General features: G+C 36.5%; 1 protein-coding gene across 1 annotated transcript; it reads left to right on the top strand.

Moving 5' to 3' along the window:
• Nucleotides 1-860: 860 nt before the first annotated feature.
• Nucleotides 861-20,433, top strand: LOC109050705 (monocyte to macrophage differentiation factor 2-like). Its single transcript, XM_042721234.1, has 7 exons — nucleotides 861-1,176; nucleotides 12,204-12,285; nucleotides 14,923-15,083; nucleotides 16,475-16,549; nucleotides 16,647-16,748; nucleotides 16,936-17,005; nucleotides 19,537-20,433. Exons 1-7 carry the CDS (start codon nucleotides 914-916, stop codon nucleotides 19,738-19,740), a joined length of 957 nt encoding a protein of 318 aa, XP_042577168.1. The 5' UTR covers nucleotides 861-913; the 3' UTR covers nucleotides 19,741-20,433.
• The last annotated feature ends 161 nt before the right edge of the window (nucleotides 20,434-20,594 follow it).

The following is a 20,594-nucleotide window of genomic DNA, read 5'->3' as shown; positions in this document are numbered from 1 at the left end:
TTACTTTTGGCCATATAAATAATAACATCTGCACCAAATTGCATGCTTTTTGCTCAGTTTGGGCCTCTAAATAAAATGTATGTATTTCCCTCCTCCTCAAATCTGAGCTCCATAATTTCACAACATCATACAATATAGGCCATAAAAGCCTGATATCAAATGTGATACAAACATGAACACAGTTGCAAGATATGCAATAATAATTGTGATTTTCTTTTGTCTAAACTCTAAAGGTTCAAAACTGTTCCATTTCAAAAAACGTACTAATCAATCAAAATCTGGATTTTTAGTTGTTTTAGCCTTATTTTAAAGCTTGTTTTGTCTTTAAAATATTATTATAGGCTATTGTATCTTTAAAATATTTTAAGTAATCTTGAGAACCACTATACCAGTATTGAGTATGGAAGCCATCTCTGCGATGAATGAGACGCAGATTGATATGTTATGAACTTATTTAACCAGCAGAGGGCTTCGTGCGCCATGTCTCTGAGGAGTCACAATTCTAGTGTTAACTACTTGTTTACTTTCTTTGGGTCACAGAGAAAATGTGCTGACCAGGTCTGAAATGGTTAGATTTGATACCTGACCACTGTAATTTTGGCCTTCAGAGTCATATAAACAATGACCGGATTTATAACGGAGTTTATATGTTAAAAAGGATCTAATCTAATTTAACGCATCCTCAGAATTATATATAGGCCTATATATATTGCGTGCAAAATAGCGTGCATGTCTCAGATCTTGGAGAGGCTAGTTTGTTTACGTCTTTCTAAACAGGGATTTCTAAAGCAAATATCCGCTACATGTTTTACAGTACAGTTTACTTGGAAGGAAGCAGAGAGGCGGGGAGGGGATTGAGCGCGCGCACAGCACAGTGGCATTCCTGACAGAGAGAGGGGTCGCGAGACACTTAATGATTATTCCAAATATCCGCTGTCACCGCCTCGCGGCCGCTTCTCGCAGTTCTGCTCCCGTGCGCGCACTGAGCAGCGCAAGTCTTCACGTGCTCGTAGAGGCAGTATACTGCTTCCTTCCAAGTTTGGGACGCACTGAAACATCCGGAGTTTGCTCGTCGCTGGCACTGGGAGTAGTCAGGCTGTCTGCCCAGGAGCAAGTTCCGCAGCGAACATGTTCAAATATGTACAGTATGGATTTTAGGAGGACGAAGTTCAGCAGGTAAATTATCTAAAAAAAATAAAATACGTTTATAAACTTGTTTTCTTAATATTATTGAAAATAATGTTTGGCTTTTACACTTTTTTTTTAAACAACTTAAAGTTATTGCGTTTTTTTTTGTCCTGTGTTAATAACAGAAAATCATTCGCCTACTGAAAGGAGAATAAAGGTCTGCTAATAAGAATACAACACTATTAAACAAAGTAAAACAGCGCGAACCGAGACACTGTTTATTCATGGGGAAAAACTTGAGGTTCTGTCAACTTCTACTTTCATTTTATTTCTGCACTGTTGCAACTTGCCTTTGGGGAGGATTTCCTGCAGACTTTTACACAGACACACGAACACATCGAATAGAAATGGATTGTAACATTAGTTTGAAAGAACAGGTCTGGCATTAAACATATTGATTGTGTTTGGGCTAAAAAAAAGTATTCAGTTTTAGATAATGTACACTATAATGCCTATAGGCTATATAGATGTATATTTTACACAAATGTAAAGTGATCATATGAATTTATTCCCAAAAGAAAATAATTATTCACTTTACTCTTATATTGTCTTTGTGAAATGACCGAACTTCTTAGTATTAAACTCTCATCATTCCCATAAATTGTCATTCAACATGGCTTTCCAAGAATAGTGTTTTGGATAAAATGATATTTATTAATATGAAAATTTTCCAAATCCTTTTTTTCAGTAGGACATACAGATTTTGTAAATGTGTTGATAGTTTTGTGTGATGACAAAATGTCAATGTCAGGTCACATACCTGGCACACATAAGCAGGCCTCGTGTTTGCCTTTTAAGATCTTTGCCCCAGAGGATGTTGACTAGATTATGTGCAAATGCTGTTTTTGTTCCCTCTTTTATCTCATGTGAGCATTTTTAGAGCGTCTCAATGCTAAATATACATGTAAAAAACACACATTTAGCACTTTGTTCAATTTGTTTAAAATGTACTCACATTAGCCCATCCAAGATGTAGGTGAGTTTGTTTCTTCATCTACAAATTTCTCTTATTTGGAGAAATTTAGCATTACATCACTTGCTCACTAATGGATCCTCTGCAGTGAATGGGTGCCGTCAGAAAAAGAGCCCAAACAGCTGATAAAAACATCACAATAATCCACAAGTAATCCCCTCCAGTCCATCACTTCACATCTTGTGAAGTGAAAAGCTGCGTGTTTGTAAGAAAAAAATCCATAAAGAAGTTTTAACTTTATACTGTTGCTTGCTACTAAAATTCTCCTATCTTCTGTCCATAACATTACTTTCTCCTGTGAAAAGTTGTCTTGACTGAATCAGGAGAGAAATATGCACAGATCAAGCACAGTCCAAAACTGTTCTAATCAAATATGCTGGTGGATTTTGATGTGAATGGACAACAGTGGATTGACTTTTTCACTGGTTATGGAGCTGTATTTTGGCCAGAAGCAATAGTTTAAAGTTAAAAGATACATTTCTTTACATTTTTGGGTGAACTGTTCCTTTAACTAAAGAACAGTGGCTAAAAATGGTGAATTTAGTTAAACTGTATTATCGTACCTAGATGCAGTGTTTCCTCTAATCTCCACATAACTCTCAGGTGAATCATAAACTCCAGTCAGCACCTGATGACTTTCATTTAATTCTCCAGAATCTTTTCCAGAAAGGTCAGACACAGGGTTCCCTTTCAATCTCCTCTTCTAAAGTATAGTCCAATTAGTTGGACTGTGTGTATATTTGTCCCTTGTGACTCTTTGGTTTGGATCCTCCTTGTTTCAGAAACAAGAGACTTGCATTTTGGCCATCTGAGTGTATATTTGGTTTTTGGATGGGATATTTTGGCAATTGTTACACTCAACAATAAATCACTCAGTAAATTGTCTGTGCTCATAGAAGAATCGGACTTTATGAAGCTGGAGCATATGAAAGGATAACAAACAAGACCTTACCAAAACCTAAGATGAAGAAGCATATCCAACTTTATAATGACTGCCATATTTGATTACCTGCATGTAAATGTTTTAAACATCTGTTTTTTAACATTGCAAATTGGTTTTCAGTGTCTTGATATTATAACAGGGAGGAGCATTATGCAACAAAATGCACTTGCTGTTTTCTCTAGGGAAGGGCCACTGATAAGTGTCATTATCATATTCTCACATAGACACATCGGCATGGCACAGTCTTTTGGGGATAGGATAGCACCTAATTTCAAATGCCGCTTATTATTTTCACATCATAACATGTCTAGGTCTTACTCTTTCGAATTGAACTAGACTGATTGTTGTGTATTGTCTGTATTGTACATGAAGACAGTATTTTTTATATTTTGAAGTATTGCTAAAACATTTCTCTATTATAAAAAAAGTATATATATATATATCGTTATATAATAGACATTGATCTTTCCAGTTTAGCCCCAGATGCCATCATATAAAAGTGATTCCTTTTATAAAGGCCAAGCAGAGACACTCTGGGTGCTGAACCCTGTAGCAATGCCAAACATTCATTTAATGAACTCATCCATAATAATGAACAGGATGGCCTGCAGTGCTCGGAGTAAATATTTTCCCTGAATATAGTAAAAAATATTGTGATATGAAAAGTGACACTAAATATACCCAATAAATATGTTGCTTAAAGGCACATTCTGCATGAACTAGCAGCTCTGGTACATTCAGGCATTATAAATGAATGTATGACTGTGAATGCAGTTCCTACATCACACCTGTATCACACTTTTTTTTTTTTTTAAAGAATATTAATTGCTTAATGAAAATAAAAACACCCTACAGCAAATATTTATATTAAAATAGAAATTAAGAAAAAATAAAAAAAGTTATGAAAGCATGTTTCATAACAAAAAGGACTGTATGTTTCAGTGGCAGAATTATCTTTGACAAGACTGCAACTGAAGACAATTAATCTGTTTACTGCTTGAAATACACTATAATCAAGATATATAATGGAGAAGCAAAGTAAGATGGTTTCCTGAGCTTGGCTCGTTTATTCTGGTAAGCAGTGTAGCCCACTTCCCTGTGTCCTCAAGCTCATTAATTAAATCACACAGATAAAGAGTGTTTGGGGGGAAATAAAAAAGAAAATCCCAAGCCTCAGGTTGGCATGGAGACTATGACATCATCACTCGATACATCAGCGGCTCAATGTAAGTGGCATAAAAGACCTCATTCTGAACAGGATTAGCTTCGTCGTTATAGTTACAGATGCTAGGCAACCATGCAATATAAGAAAATTCTGAAAATGTGATCCGAATGCATATTAAATCCTTGAGGTGCCTCAAAGAGGCTTATCTAATGCTCTTGAACCTGAACATTAAGTGCTCTTTATCCTTAATGTGTTTCATATATCTGAATTAACCTCTGAAATGAAAAGGACCTGTAACACTGTTCTGCTGTTTCTGTGCCATCAGATGCAGGGCCGGTTCTAGACATTTGGAGGACCTAGGCAAAATTCATGCACTTGAAACAAATATGATTCCTAACCTTTTTATTTATACAGCATTTCATTTTAAATTTTGTTGATTTTTGCTTATACAGCACCGGTCAAACGTTTGGACACATTACTATTTTTAATGTTTTTGAAAGAAGTCTCTTATCCTCATCACACCTGCATTTATTTGATCAAAAATACAGAAAAAAGCAGTAATATTGTGAAATATTAATGCAATTTAAAATAATGGTTTTCTGGGGGAGGGAGCGGCCTCGAGTAAGATGGCGGCTTAGTTTGTTAGCTCCGTGCCAGTTCCCTTTCTTTTTAAAGTTTTCTATGTTTCATTTGGTCAATATTCGACGTATCTAGTCCTAAAAACATTAAACAATGTCCGAGAGTAAAGAAACACGGGAGTTTCCACTATTTAATTTCCCGTTCATCCAGAAATACAAAGAAAAAAGCACGCTGAGGCGGAGCAGGAGACCTCGTCTGATCAGGGCGACATTATGCTGACGGAAATTCGCTCGTTGGGATCCAGTTTGGCCAATATCGAAGGTAGACTAAGTGCGATCGATAACCGTTTGGACAATATTTCTACCTCGGTTACTTCAATTCAAGAAACGATTTCCAATTTGTCTGGTAGAGTGGACTCGAACGAAACGCGTTTAACTGAGGCTGAGCGCAGAATCTCCGATGTCGAAGATAGCATGCCGGCTCGTGATAGTAAAATTGCATCTCTGGACAAAGAACTGACATCACTAAGAGCTAAAGTAGATGACCTGGAGAATCGAAGCAGACGTAAAAACCTGAGAATCGTCGGTCTCCCTGAGAAAACTGAAAGCTCTGAACCCATGGCACAGTTCCTTTCGAAGAGGCTCCCGGAGTGGCTGGACCTTGCACCCGATTCACGTTTCGAGATCGAGAGAGCTCACAGATCTCTCGGCCCGGTCCCGGGAGCAAACCGCCCCCCGCGAAGCGTCCTGGTCCGTTTTCTACGATACACGGATAAGGAATTCATCCTGCAGGCAGCGCGGAGAAAACGCAGCATCAGTCACGACGGGAGTCAACTGCGCTTCTTCCAGGACGTGTCCGCTGAGGTGCTGAAGAAACGCCGAGAGTTCGATGATGTCAGGAAAATACTTTCTGGCCGTAGCATGTTTAGAGGCTTCGTTTACCCTGCAAAAATCAGATGCCTTCACGAAACGGAGATGCACGTCTTTTCCACTCCAGCGGCTGCCACAGAGTTTTTAAAGACTCTGAAAGATAAGTAACTATAAAGGACATAAGGGACATGAGTGCATCACAAGTGGTTATTCTTAAAACTTTGAGGGCCTTACACTGTTAACTTTACAGAAAATTCTGAGGTAAAATTTACTTTCAAATACATGGCCGGTTATCTTAGGTTGTCTTTTTCTTACACGTAAATTATTTTTATATTATAATATCCTTACTACGGATTATCCTGTTGTGGCCATGTTATAGAGGTAAATCTACTTCCAATTTATTTATTTTACTTTTGTTAGATATATGGCCGGCTATTTTAAGTTAATATATTAGCATCATTTTTACTGATTATTTTGTTGTGGCTACGGTAGTGTATCAACCTCGGATGTTTGACCAAAAAGGGGGACTGGCTGGTTACAAAGGTGTGCCTCCCTATGGGTATAATTCTGTACTACCATTTGGTATGGGTTGTCTTGACTTTAGGGGTAATACCAATCGGGTACAGTAACCTGAGTTTCTCTCTAGGGTTGGCTCGTCGTTTGGGGACGAGACTGAGGGAGGGGGGGGGGTGGGAGGGTTGTTTTTTTTCATTATATCATGTTTTCGTTGTTAAAATGCAAAAAATATTTGTGTCAGTTTTGCTACTTTGTCAGACATGCCTCAGTCTTAAATCGAATTCTCTTTCGTTTCCATTTTTCTGTAACTGATGACAATGGACAATTCGGTTAGGCTTATTACATGGAACGTTAAAGGGTTAGGCAATGTGATCAAAAGGAAAAAAATCCTAACTCACCTTAAAAAACAGAGAGCTAACATAGCTATGCTTCAAGAGACACACCTGTCTGACTCTGAGCACTTGAAACTAAAGCGAGATTGGGTAGGGCAATTATTTTTCTCAACTTGTAAAGCAAACACAAGGAAAAGAGGTACTGTTATTTTAATTCATAAACACTTTCCTTTTGTTTTAGAGGATCAAATTAGTGACCCGGATGGAAGATATATCTTAATTACTGGTACAGTTTATGGGGAACCTTTTACCATAATTAATATATACGCTCCAAACGAAGACTCCCCTAAATTTATATCTAAAGTAATTCTTCTGTTTAGTCAATACTGTAAAGGTATGGGGGTCTGTGCCGGAGATTTTAACTGTGTCATGGACCAAAATATGGACAAATCCCCTTCTGATACATTTACTAATCCTAGATCCTCTCTTGTTCTTAAAAAACTCTGTAACGAGGCCGGTATCGTTGATGCTTGGAGGGAATTTAATAAGGGTAGCAAGGAGTATACATTTTATTCTAATCCTCATTGCTCTTATTCTAGAATAGATTATATCTTTACCCCAGCTCATTGCCTCCATACTATATCCTCCAGTGAAATTGGTTCAATTGTTCTGTCTGATCATGCCCCAGTTCAGTTAGACATGATTATAAACAACCGTAGGGCCACCAGGATCTGGAGATTCAACTCTTCCATGCTAAATGATTCAGCATTTTGTGACTTAGTCCGAGAAGGTTTTAAGAATTATTGGTCAGATAATAGAAATTCACCAGTCTCTTCAGCAACTATTTGGGACGCTGCTAAAGCCACAATTCGGGGACATATTATATCATACTCCTCAGCACGCAAAAAGGCTTGGTCAAACAAAAGGCAAGAATTAGAACGAGAAGTAAAAAGATTGGAATGTTTACATAGTAAAGCCCCTAACCAAACAAATTGGGCCCAATTATGTCAAGCTAGAGCTGAACTTAATTTGGATCACACAAATCACATTAAAAAACTACTCTTTTTCTCTAAACAAAAATACTATGAATATGCAAACAAATCAGATAAATTATTGGCACATCAGATAAAAAAAAAATTAAATGAGAGAACAATTAAATCATTAAAAACTCCAGATGGCTCGGTCACGTATAATCTTGATTTGATTAATAACCTTTTTAAAATTTTTTATAAAGAACTATATAAATCTCAAATCACTGCTGAACAATCGGATATCATTGAATTTTTAGATAAACTTCCACTTACAGCCATCTCTGAAGAAGACAAGATATTTTTAGATTCGCCTTTGTCACCAGAAGAAGTCTTTAATGCTATTCAATCCATGCCTTCTAACAAATCTCCAGGTCCGGACGGTTTTCCCTGCGAGTTTTATAAGTCATTTTGGCCAGAAATTTCTCATATTCTAATGCCTGCCCTTCAAAATTTATTAGATAATGGAGTAGCCCCTGAATCATGGAGAACAGCATCAATTTGTTTAATACCCAAAAAAGACAAAGATCCCCAGGAGTGTGCTTCCTATCGGCCAATAAGTCTTCTGAATACAGATTACAAAATTCTTGCTAAAATTCTTGCTCGTAGACTTGAAACTGTTTTACCACATATTATTAAACCAGACCAGACGGGATTCATAAAAGCACGCTTTGGTACAGATAACATACGTCGGCTCCTAAATTTGATAAATGTAACTCAAGAACATAAAACTCCCCGCCCTTATTATTTCCCTGGACGCAGAAAAAGCGTTTGACAGGGTGGAATGGAAATTTCTATTTGCCACCCTTAAGAAATTCAATTTGGGCTCAAAATTGATCAAATTAATAAAATTACTTTACTCTAATCCCCAAGCTACAGTGACTACAAATGGTTTGATTTCAAAACCTTTTGATATTCAAAGAGGTACGAGGCAGGGCTGTCCCCTTTCACCCCTGCTCTTTGCCCTCATAATTGAACCTCTTGCTGAATCTGTTAGACAGTGCCAAAACTTTTTTGGAATAAAAGTGGGAAATGATGAACATCGCATATCCCTGTATGCAGACGATGTATTGCTGTATTCTTCAGAACCTGTAAAATCAATCCCTGCATTATTAAAATGTATTTCAGATTACAGCATGTTATCTGGATACAAGATTAATCTTACCAAATCCGTGGCGCTCCCTATTAATATTTCTAATATCTCTGACCTTTTGCCTCTTTCACCTTTCAAAATAACAACATCTGGTTTTAAATACCTAGGTATTTTCATTTCGCCAAAATTGGATGATTTATTTAATATAAACTATACGCCTCTTGTTGGCAGAATTAAAAGAGATCTTATTACTTGGCATTCTCTCCCTATATCCTTCTTAGGCAGAATAAATGTAATTAGAATGAATATTCTCCCAAAGTTTTTATATTTATTTCAGTCCCTCCCCTGTTACTTAGCTAATCCTTTTTTCAAAGACATTAACAAACACTTATCTAAATTCGTTTGGAACAATAAAATGCCTCGTATTAATTTTAATAAGTTGACAAAACCAAAAGAGAAGGGAGGCATCGCTTTACCAAATTTACAATTTTATTATTGGTCAGCACAAGTGAAACATATGGTCAGTTGGTATAATGAACGGACTGAGTCCATGTGGGTTAATATAGAAGCAACGGTCTGTGCCCCCTTTCCAATAAAATTTCTGCCTTTCATTAAAAATTTTAGAAAAATCAAAAACATTTCAACAAACCCTATTATTCTAAACACTCTTTTGGTATGGAGAGATGTCAGAACATATCTTAAAATTCCAGCCAACCTTTCTTTGCTTTCCCCTATTGCCTATAATCCAGATTTTCCTATTTCATTACATAATATAGGTCTTTCAGACTGGTTTAAATTAGGGATCTCAACTATATCTTGCCTTTTTTTTAGAGAATACATTAAAATCTTTCCAACAACTTTCATGTCAATATAATATACCACAAGCAAACTTTTTCAAATATCTCCAGTTGCGTCACTTTATAAAACCTTTATCAGATAATTGTAAACTAAGACTCAAACTTACTGCCATTGAACAAATTGTGACAAACATTTTTCCAAGGGAATAATCTCAGTGATATATGATGCCCTTTCTGATACATGTACTTCCTCATTAGATAGTTTGAAGAACGTTTGGGAAAAGGACTTAGGTCATGAAATTAACAATGAAGATTGGATCGCCCTAATTAACAACTTATACTTTAAATGTAATTCATTGGGAGTTCACGAACTTAACTACAAATTCATCAATAGAATTTATCTCACACCATTACGTTTAAAGAAAATATATAGAAATTCGACTGGCCTATGTTTTAATTGCAAAAAACATAAGGGAACATTTCTTCACTGTTTTTGGTACTGTAGCAGAATCATCCCTTTTTGGAACAAAATACATAACTTTTTACAAGAACTCTTTGGGTTACAGTTTTTGTTTCTCCTTGGAATTGTACATGTTATCTGTTGGAGTTGAGACAGTGTTTGATTCTCATGTGAAACATATGTTCTTAATTTTGGTGTATCTGGCAAAGAAATGCATACTACTATTATGGTCATCTCCTCAGGTTCCTTCTTTCAAAATGTGGATGTCTAAAATATCTATATTACTCCCGCTTGAGAAACTTACATATGACGTGCACCGAAAATCTGATGACTTTTGGCAGATATGGTCACCTCTTTGGCATTATATAAAGAACCTTCCTTGACTCTCTAATTTGTGATTCCCTGTACTTTTTTTTTTTTTTCCCCTTCTGCCTTTCCATTGTATTTTGCTTTGTTCTTATTTTGTATGTCTGACACTGTATCTGTGTACTTCTGATCATTGAACTGACAATAAAAAAAAAAAAAAAAAAAAAAAAAAAAAAAAAAAAAAAAAAAAAAAATAATGGTTTTCTATTTTACTATACTTTAAATATAATTTATTTCTGTGATGTCAGTGTTGATTTTTCATCAGTCATTACTCCAGTCTTCAGTGTCACATGATCCTTCAGAAATCATTCTAATATTTATTATCTGTTAGAAACAGTTGTGCTGCTTAATATTAATTTTATAACATGTGATTTTATTAAAAAAATTCAGTATCACAGTACTTTTTTTTTATTAAAAAGTTGTTTAAAAAAAAAGTTGTTACTATCACTTTTTATCAATTTAACATCCTTGCTGAATATTACTGTTTTTTTCCTGCATTTTTGATCAGCTAAATGCAGACTTGATGAGCATAAGAGACTCATTTAAAAAAACATTAAAAATAGTAATAGTAATGTACAAACTTTTGACCGGTACTGCATGTTCATATTAATCTAACTTTATCTAAGGTAATCTCTTTTTTGTTTGTTGAGTATGTTATTATAGCCATGATATTATTATTATTATTATTATTATTATTTATCACTCCAAAATAGATAAGGACAACTCACACAGCCATTTGCTTCGCAGCACCTGAATGATGTGTTCATCACAGTCAGGGTTGACAGGTTTTCATAACAAAACCTGCCCAATTGCTACTCAAAACTAAGCCCAAAACTAGGCCAATCGCATTTCGAGGGGGTTCCCATTTAAAATTGCGTTCCTGGGATAAAATCTGGTGTTTTGGAGGGGTTCCCCTGGTAAAATTCGACTTGGCAACAATGGTCACAGCAAACATTCAGAAGATGGCAGCCGCTTTGAAACGGCAACATTAATTGGTTTAATTGCAGGTCAGTGATAATTCAAGTATATCCAATGAACAATGAGGCTATACGGTGTTACGGTTATGGAGGCCCCGCCTCAAAGCTCGAGGCCACAGACAGTTGCCTGCTCGCCTATAGGTAGCAACTGGTATTCTGACAAATAATGCTACCAACACTGTATTTATCCTACTGTAAGGGTAGGTTTAGGGTTAGGGTAGGTGTTTATGTTAATAAAGCCCTGAAATGAGATGTGTGAGAAATGGGGTCAAATGGGGTGAATGGGACTCTGTTCTGTTCACCAAAGACGTATTAAATCAATGCATTAATGTGACAGTAAAGACATTTATAATGTTATAAACAATTTAAGATACATTGTTCTTTTGAAATTTCTATTCATCAAAGAATAAAAAAAGAGAAAAATATATCAGTTTTCACAAAAAATATGAAGCAGCACAACTGTTTTCATGAACAATAATAAGAAATGTTTCTTGAGCAGCAAATCAGTATATTAGAATGATTTCTGAAGTATCATGTGACACAAGACTGGAGTAATGTTGCTGAAAATTCAGCTTTGCATCACAGGAATAAATTACGTTTTAAAATATATAAAACAATTATTTCAAATTGTAATAATTGTTCATAAGAGACTTCTTTCAAAAACATAAAAAAATTACCACCCCCAGACTTTTGAATGGAAGTGTATATGAGCGTAGATATACATTTTTTTAAATAAATATTTTATTTTCATAAATCCAGTCTATATATTCTTGAAAAAGTTAATAAAATTTTACTAGGATGACAGCCCATATAAATTGCTTCTAATTAATGTATTGTATTTTAAATGAAGAGAGAGAGAGAGAGAGAGAAAAGACTGAAGCTCTGCCTTTTTTTATACCTAATTTATTTATTTTTAGGTTTATGAACAACCGAGTCCCATCTAGCAAGAGATACCAGCCAACTGAGTATGAGCATGCTGCCAACTGTGCCACCCATGGAGTAAGTGGAAATCTACTTCTTATCTCACGCAGAGCTCAGAGCAGGTCAAAACAATATGTTGAAGAACCCTCACTGAAAATAAAGTGATTAATAACAGTGCGTGAGATAATAAACTGGATGAGTTGGTCAACATTTAGTATACAGACCTCTGGTTTTGTGAAGGAGTGGGTGTTGTCAAGAGGGAAGGGTTTGATGCCATTGTCCTTTGACACAGAAGGATCACCAAGTTCACAAAAAGATCACAGGCATTGTGTGATGTAATACTGCTCAACAAAGAACAATATTTTAAGGATATACAGGGACAAAATCATTCGACAATACCATAACGTCACAGTCAAAGTCTTTTTCATAGTCATTTGCTTGACTCAGTTCTCTTTTCACCCTTGCTTCTGATCTTGGTTTATGTTCATGTGTTTTTTATGGCCATGTTGGGTATGGCCTTGCTCTGTGATGTTGTTTGGATAACATCCTGCTCTCTAATTCCTGCCTCTCAGAGCCGCACATCTGGCAAGGCCAGTTCACAAGCTTCAGCACACCTCGCTTTTCAGAACGATGAGCCTTGTAAACATCGATGCGTTTCAGTGTGTTTGGAATAGAGGGGAAGGGATTATGTGAGAAACATTAATGTAATGTATTTTTTTTTTTAACCTTAAACCGCATAAACATTTCATTACACCAAATACACAAAATAATGTTCTTTTTAGGTCTCTCTCTCTCTCTTTCTCTCTCTCTCTCACACACACACACACACACACACACCTGTTTACTGTACACACACAATTTTACTGTTTACATTTCTAGTACAACCCTCTTTCCTTAGCTCAAGTATGCAAACCTCTTTGCCACATGCATTGGAATATATATTACATTGAAAGTTACATTTTCGAATGAAAGTGGCAACATGATTGTTTTATAAAGTATGCGTTTCTTATGTGCTTCATTTTTACCGAGGAAACAGCTGTGGTGTGATGAGTGATGACTTTACGGTAACGTTAGATGTGGAACCGATTGCTCCCCTATGATATTTTTTAAACTGTATTTATGACAAAGATCTGCGTAGATGCAGATATTATAACAATCTATCAATAAAAACACACCTTGCCTTCTGTTTCTCGCTCTGTGCCGTCGTGGTCTGCAGATAGAAAAAGAATGCGCTGAAAGATGGAGAGGAGCCGATCAAAGTCTGCCGCCGTTTACATATGAAATTTAAAGGGGACTGAGGCGATCACGAATTCGTGTACAGTTTATGGAGCTAATTGCAAAATTTTAGGGGGACAGAGTAGTCAGTTTATGCCCCCCCCATAGCCCCCATAAAAATGGCCTAGCGACGCCCAAGGGTAGAATGCAAAATGTTTCAATACAAGCATTTCAGTTAAATGTAATTTATGCAAAATTTCAAACCTTTAACCCACGGAGGATAATCAACCCAAGGCAACAGTTTAAAAGTAGACTTGACAACCTGCATTTGACCGATCACGGGTTGAGAGGAGAGATGGCTGACAGACCACGATGGAGGATTTGCTGCTCAACAGATCCTGAGCTCACTGACAAACATCTGATCTTCCATCACACAGAATGTGCGTATTCACGAAAGTGAAAGTGAACAGCGAGCGCCCATTCAAAAGAGATTTAAATATTCTGCATACTGATAGCGGCTACCTGATGTGCGAAAATTATATGCAATATTAGAATGTTTGTGTGAGTGGGCGGTAATGTTCAGAAATTCAGTGGGAGCGGGATTAAGAAAGTAGCCCCTCGCAGGTCTCTAATACAAAAAATGCACACAGCGACTGTAGAAAGCAAAAGCCAAATCCCAGATATTTTGGGCTATTTAGAAATCCCATTTTTTTTTTAGGTCCAAAAAGAGGACATGTCCAGGAAAAAGAGGACGTATGATTAAACCAAACTTTTATTTTTTGGGTTGATGTGAAGACCTTAAAATTTCTGTTTGTATATAATGTGACGATAGTTTTTCCTCGAAAGAAACAGCATGTGACTCTCATAGAGACAGAACATGCAGGATTCATATTTAAATAGTCTTTTTGTGGCTTAATATTCACAGACAATAGTCCATATCACGTTTTGATTTAAGTGTACTGACCTACTTTTGATTTAGTCATCCAATCTTTGACAAATTCTGTGACATTCCATGTATACAGTAAATTCCAGTCTTATGACTGGATTCCGCATTTTCTGGATCACAAGACCAAGACCATGAAGAATTGGTCTTGACTCGCCCTCGAGTCCAAGACCTTATTTGAGTCTAAGACAATATTGGTATTTGAGTCTAAGACAATATTTTATGGTCTTGTTCCTCAGGTCCGAGTCCAAGGGCATGTTGTCATGATCTTGGCCTTAGTACACATGCTCCTGAGTCCACAGCAAGACCAAGACCATGAAAATATTGACTTGCTCATAAAATGTTATCAAAAAATAGTCTAAGACCACATTTTCACTTTCTGGTCATGTGGACTCATGGCATGAGGACTTGTTCTTGATTCGGATTCACCCCTCTTCTGGTCTTGTTTTCGACTCAAACAGGCTGGTCTTGGCTCTTAAACACTGCTTTAACACATACACAGAAATAATATTGAGAAAATACAAAAACAAAAGATACATATTTTGACTTCTCTTCAGTTCTGGATCATTCCCAGTATCCTGGGCAGCTCAATGTTGTACTTCCTCTCTGATGACCAGTGGGAGTCCATCTCTGCATGGATGTATGGGACAGGTCTGTCTGGGCTGTTCATCATGTCCACCATGTTCCATACGGTGTCCTGGAAGAAAAGTCATCTCAGGTGAGTCATAACGGAGCTGTGATATACAGTGATTATAATGTTTTAAATGTTCTATTTTATTTTAAAACGGATAGTAAAGAACCTCAGCAGCACCTTTATACACTTTCGCATGTACATTCACACACAATTTAACCTAAAATCTTGTTATTGAAAAAAAAGAAAAGAAAAAACAAACAAACAAAAACTTTTGTGAACTAAAGAGAATGCTTTTTAAAAAGTGTATGTTTCTGCCTAAGGGGATTCAAGAATGAATAAACACACACTCATTATAAAGTGCTTTAAAACAAACAGATTTCATAAGTTAATTAGGCATATTCCCTTCCTTCTATATATTTAAAAATAATTCAGCTGCAAAAAGTAGAATATTGCATTAATGCAATTGCTTTACATTTCTTCTAATCTTAAAACTCATGCATGACAACAGACGCCATCTGAAATGAATTATTTCCACCCTTCATGTTGACTGCCAAGCCCTGAATTTACAGTAAACAAAGAATAGTCATATGTCATCTGCAGGCATACAGATGTCTGATTATTAAATAGCTTATGATGACTCTTCCCAGATAAAGAGCAGCTTCACGCTACATTAACAGCACCATTGTAGATTTACTGGAATATTGTACAAACTTCTCATATGTCTATGGTGCAATATTTAATCTATAATGTAAAATGTTGTTTAAGCTTTAGTATATTTGCATATTCTGTGCTAGAGGAAGTGTCAGCTGTAAATGCAGATTTAGTGGAAACATTATGAATGAACTTTGGATCTCTATTCATCAGTCCGTGATTCAGTCATGACCCTGCCCATTCCAAATAACACGTAGGGGAAAAAGAACAAAAAAGTCTCATTAAGAAAAAACAGGACTCAAATCTATATAAATGGGTTGCAACATGCTTCACTAGAGTCACCTAAATACCTTTCTTCATTTAGAACAGGGGTGTCAGTTTAGTTCCAACCCACACATAACGTAGTTTTCAAATAACCCTGAATGACCTGATTAGCTGGATCAGGTGTGTTTAATTAGGGTTGAATCTAAACTCTGCAGGGCTCCGGCCCTCTAGGAACCGATTTTGACACCCCTGGTTTAGATTGGAAGATCAAATAAGCATATTATGATTTCTGAAGTATCATGCAACATTGAAGAAATGACTGCTGAATTCAGCTTTACCATCACAGGAATAAATTACATTGTTAATTATATTCAAATAGATAAGTTATTTTAAATTACACACAATAGTAATGTTTATACTGTATTTTAAATCAAACAAATGCATCCTGGTTAGTATGAGAGACTTCTTTTAAAGAATTTTTAAAGCCAGTACAAAGATTTGAGTGCAAACTAGAAAAAAGAGAGCGATTTTTATTTTGAAACATTTTCTTGCTGTAACAGGAAGGTGGAGCAACGATTCCACATGTGTGACAGGATGGTGATATATTTCTTTATAGCTGCATCTTATGCACCCTGGTGAGTATGTGATGTGTGTGTCTGCCAGTAACATCACCAGCAGTGTTTTACAGCTTCACAGGTGACACAGGTGTCTTTGTGGATGTGTTGTGTGCAGGCTGAACCTGAGGGAACTAGGACCCTGGGCTGTGCACATGCGCTGGTTGGTGTGGATCATGGCCTGTGCTGGCTCTGCCTATGTCTTCTTCTTTCATGAGAAGTAGGCGCCCACTTTTTTGAGGATAATAATCACTCTCAGATACTGATGTGGTAGTTGACATCCAAAATTGTGTAAAAATGCTGTCTGTGCTTGCTATTTTGCCAAGCAATTGCATTATGAATGCATCAAATAATGCAAGTGAATATTAGCAACAGAATATCTTTAAAATGGCTGTGTTATGTTTCAGGAACAAGATATTAGACTTACTGTGCTACACTGCCATGGGAGCTGTTCCTGCAGTTGTTCTTCTGTCAATGGTATGTGTGACTGACACCTATACACGTGTTCTTAAATATAGTAATCAAGGCTTTTGAGATGCCCTAAGCAGCTTATTTATATTTTACAACATTTCTGTTAGCTAGTGTTGTTAACATCAAGTATTCTTTGCAGTTGAAGTACGTTTTTATTTCATTAACGTGAGACCTGGGGCCAGTTGCATAAACATAGGCACTATGTTAAGACTGTGTTACAAAATAGTTTGACCAACCAGCAGTTAGCCAAGGGGTAATCAGTCTTACTTTCTGGATTCACATTAGACCAATCTACCTTTTTGTAACTGACTTTAAAAAAGTTATGACCAGTCTTGAAGAAATAAATCAGATGACTAACTTTTTAAGACTAGTCTAAGCAGTTAATGCAACCCGCCCCAAGTCACCTTGTGAGTCATTCAATGAATCAGGTGCCTTTCCTGATGAATTTTAGGAGGATTTAAAACATCCTATCAGAAAAACACTGTGCTAAATTAATGCATTTTAATAAATAGGCTGGGATATATTTATCCCCTCAGAAAGGGCTGACATTGCACTACACTACAGGGTGCTTCTCAGAAAAATAATTTAATCATTTTAATTATCACTTTTAATTTTTTATAAAAATTTTATCCCCAAGTGTAACATCCTTCCTGTTATCACCATTCATATATATACACATACATACATACATACAGGTGCATCTCAATAAATTAAAATGTCATGGAAAAGTTCATTTATTTCAGTAATTCAACTCAGTTGTGAACACGTGTATTAAATAAATTCAGTGCACACAGACTGAAGTAGTTTAAGTCTTTGGTTCTTTTAATTGTGATGATTTTGGCTCACATTTAACAAAAACCCACCAACTCACTATCTCAACAAATTAGAATACTTCATAAGACCAATAAAAAAAATAAAAAACATTTTTAGTGAATTGCTGTCCTTCTGGAAAGTATGTTCATTTACTGTACATGTACTCAATACTTGGTAGGGGCTCCTTTTGCTTTAATTACTGCCTCAGTTCGGCGTGGCATGAAGGTGATCAGTTTGTGGCACTGTTGAGGTGGTATGGAAGCCCAGGTTTCTTTGACAGTGGCCTTCAGCTCATCTGCATTTTTTGGTCTCTTGTTTCTCATTTTCCTCTTGACAATACCCCACAAACTTTTGGCAGTGTGGGAAGGTGCCAAATCCTGCTGGAAAATTAAATCAGCATCTTTAAAAAGCTGGTCAGCAGAAGGAAGCATGAAGTGCTCCAAAATTTCTTGGTAAACGGGTGCAGTGACTTTGGTTTTCAAAAAACACAATGGACCAACGCCAGCAGATGACATTGCATCCCAAATCATCACAGACTGTGGAAACTTAACACTGGACTTCAAGCAACTTGGGCTATGAGCTTCTCCACCCTTCCTCCAGACTCTAGGACCTTGGTTTCCAAATGAAACCAAAAACTTGCTCTCATCTGAAAAGAGGACTTTGGACCACTGGGCAATAGTCCAGTTCTTCTTCTCCTTAGCCCAGGTAAGACGCCTCTGACTTTGTCTGTGCTTCAGGAGTGGCTTAACAAGAGGAATACAAAATTCCAAATTCCTTGACACATCTGTGTGTGGTGGCTCTTGATGCCTTGACCCCAGCTTCAGTCCATTCCTTGTGAAGTTCACTCAAATTCTTGAATTGATTTTGCTTGATAATCCTCATAAGGCTGCGGTTCTCTCGGTTGGTTGTGCATCTTTTTCTTCCACAATTTTTTCTTCCACTCAACTTTGTTAACATGCTTGGATACAGCACTCTGTGAACAGCCAGCTTCTTTGGCAATGAATGTTTGTGGCTTACCCTCCTTGTGAAGGGTGTCAATGATTGTCTTCTGGACAACTGTCAGATCAGCAGTCTTCCCCATGATTGTGTAGCCTAGTGAACCAAACTGAGAGACCATTTTGAAGGTTCAGGAAACCTTTGCAGGTGTTTTGAGTTGATTAGCTGATTGGCATGTCACCATATTCTAATAGTTGGTGGGTTTTTATTAAATGTGAGCCAAAATCTTCACAATTAAAAGAACCAAAGACTTAAACTACTTCAGTCTGTGTGCATTGAATTTATTTAATACACGAGTTTCACAATTTGAGTTGAATTACTGAAATAAATGAACTTTTCCACGACATTCTAATTTGAGATGCACCTGTATATGCACGCACACACACTTTCACTTTTATATTTTATGTATCAAGTCATACATTTGTATCAGAATATGTGCAAATTTGTAAAATGAAACCGAGTTGGTAATGGATGGAGACAGATCAGATCAAAAAGGGCATTCTCATGATTAAAGGAACCACTTTAACATAACTTAAACATAATGTGACTGGATTTTAATGTTTAAAAGAATTATGCATTTGCATAGCAAAAGTTGGCATTAGCTATTCATTGTTATTCAAGTTATTTTTTTATATATGCATACAAGAGTGGCAGACTTTTTGTAGAGTGTCCCTTGTGTATTTCATCTGTGGGAGAGCGACCTGTTTAAACTGAACACATTATTTCAGCCTAACAGAGAGGGCATATTAGAGCTGTCGGTGGGCGGAGTCTTCTACTGCCTGGGAATTGTCTTCTTCAAGAGTGATGGCCTCATCCCATTCGCTCATGCCATCTGGCACATCTTTGTGGCAGTGGGGGCAGGCATACACTATTACGCCATCTGGAGGTACTTGTATGCAACGGGAACCAGCCAAATCAAAATATCCAGGTGACAGATGCAGAAGTGTTCACATACAGGGTTTGTTGAGCTATAAAAGACAGTGTATTTGATCATGAGCTGCCTTTGCATCCCTCTATATTAATCATAGACGGGCATGTTCCAGTACTGTTGGTCTAAAATATATTTTTATATAGAAGGATTTCTGTCCTGTTAACTGGCCAGTCTATTTTTGCAGATGTAGTTTTAACCTGTTGACATAATGTACTGTTTCCACAGTGTTTACAGGCAAAATGAGTGTATAATACAGAAGACATGAATAACATTCCACTTCCTTTAACTGAGCTATCTACTGCCTTGATATGAACTTCCATAATCAGACTGTGCTTGTGATAATGTACTGACATTTACTGGCATTAAGCAGAATAATGTTGAAGTATTTCTACTACTGTGAACTCGTAGTAAGTAACGTATATGTACAAAAATGTTAGAAATGACTTTCTAATTGTTGCACAATGGATCATAATGAATCATTTCTATGGGGTTGTGATATTGTTTAGATGGAAAGCTAGAGGGCACGACTTGATTTATACTACCGGTCAGGTGTTTGGAATAATTCATGTTTTCAAAAGAAGTCTCTTATGCAGTAAAAACTAATATTATAAAGCATTATTACAATTTTGAAAAACTATTTTCCATTTGAATATATTTTCAAATGTAGTTTATTCCTGTTATGTTAAAGCTGAATTTTCAGCATCATTACTCCAATCTGCAGTGTCACATGATCCTTCAGAAATCATTCTAATACACTGATTTGCTGCTCCATTATTATAGGTGCTCAATTAATATTATTATTATCAAAGTTTTGCTGCTTAATATTTTTTGTGGAAACCATGATACCTTTTTTTT

Source organism: Cyprinus carpio, chromosome A3, assembly GCF_018340385.1.
Source record: "Cyprinus carpio isolate SPL01 chromosome A3, ASM1834038v1, whole genome shotgun sequence".
Classification (NCBI taxonomy): Eukaryota; Metazoa; Chordata; class Actinopteri; order Cypriniformes; family Cyprinidae; genus Cyprinus; species Cyprinus carpio.
This window is presented reverse-complemented; position numbering and strand designations above follow the sequence as displayed.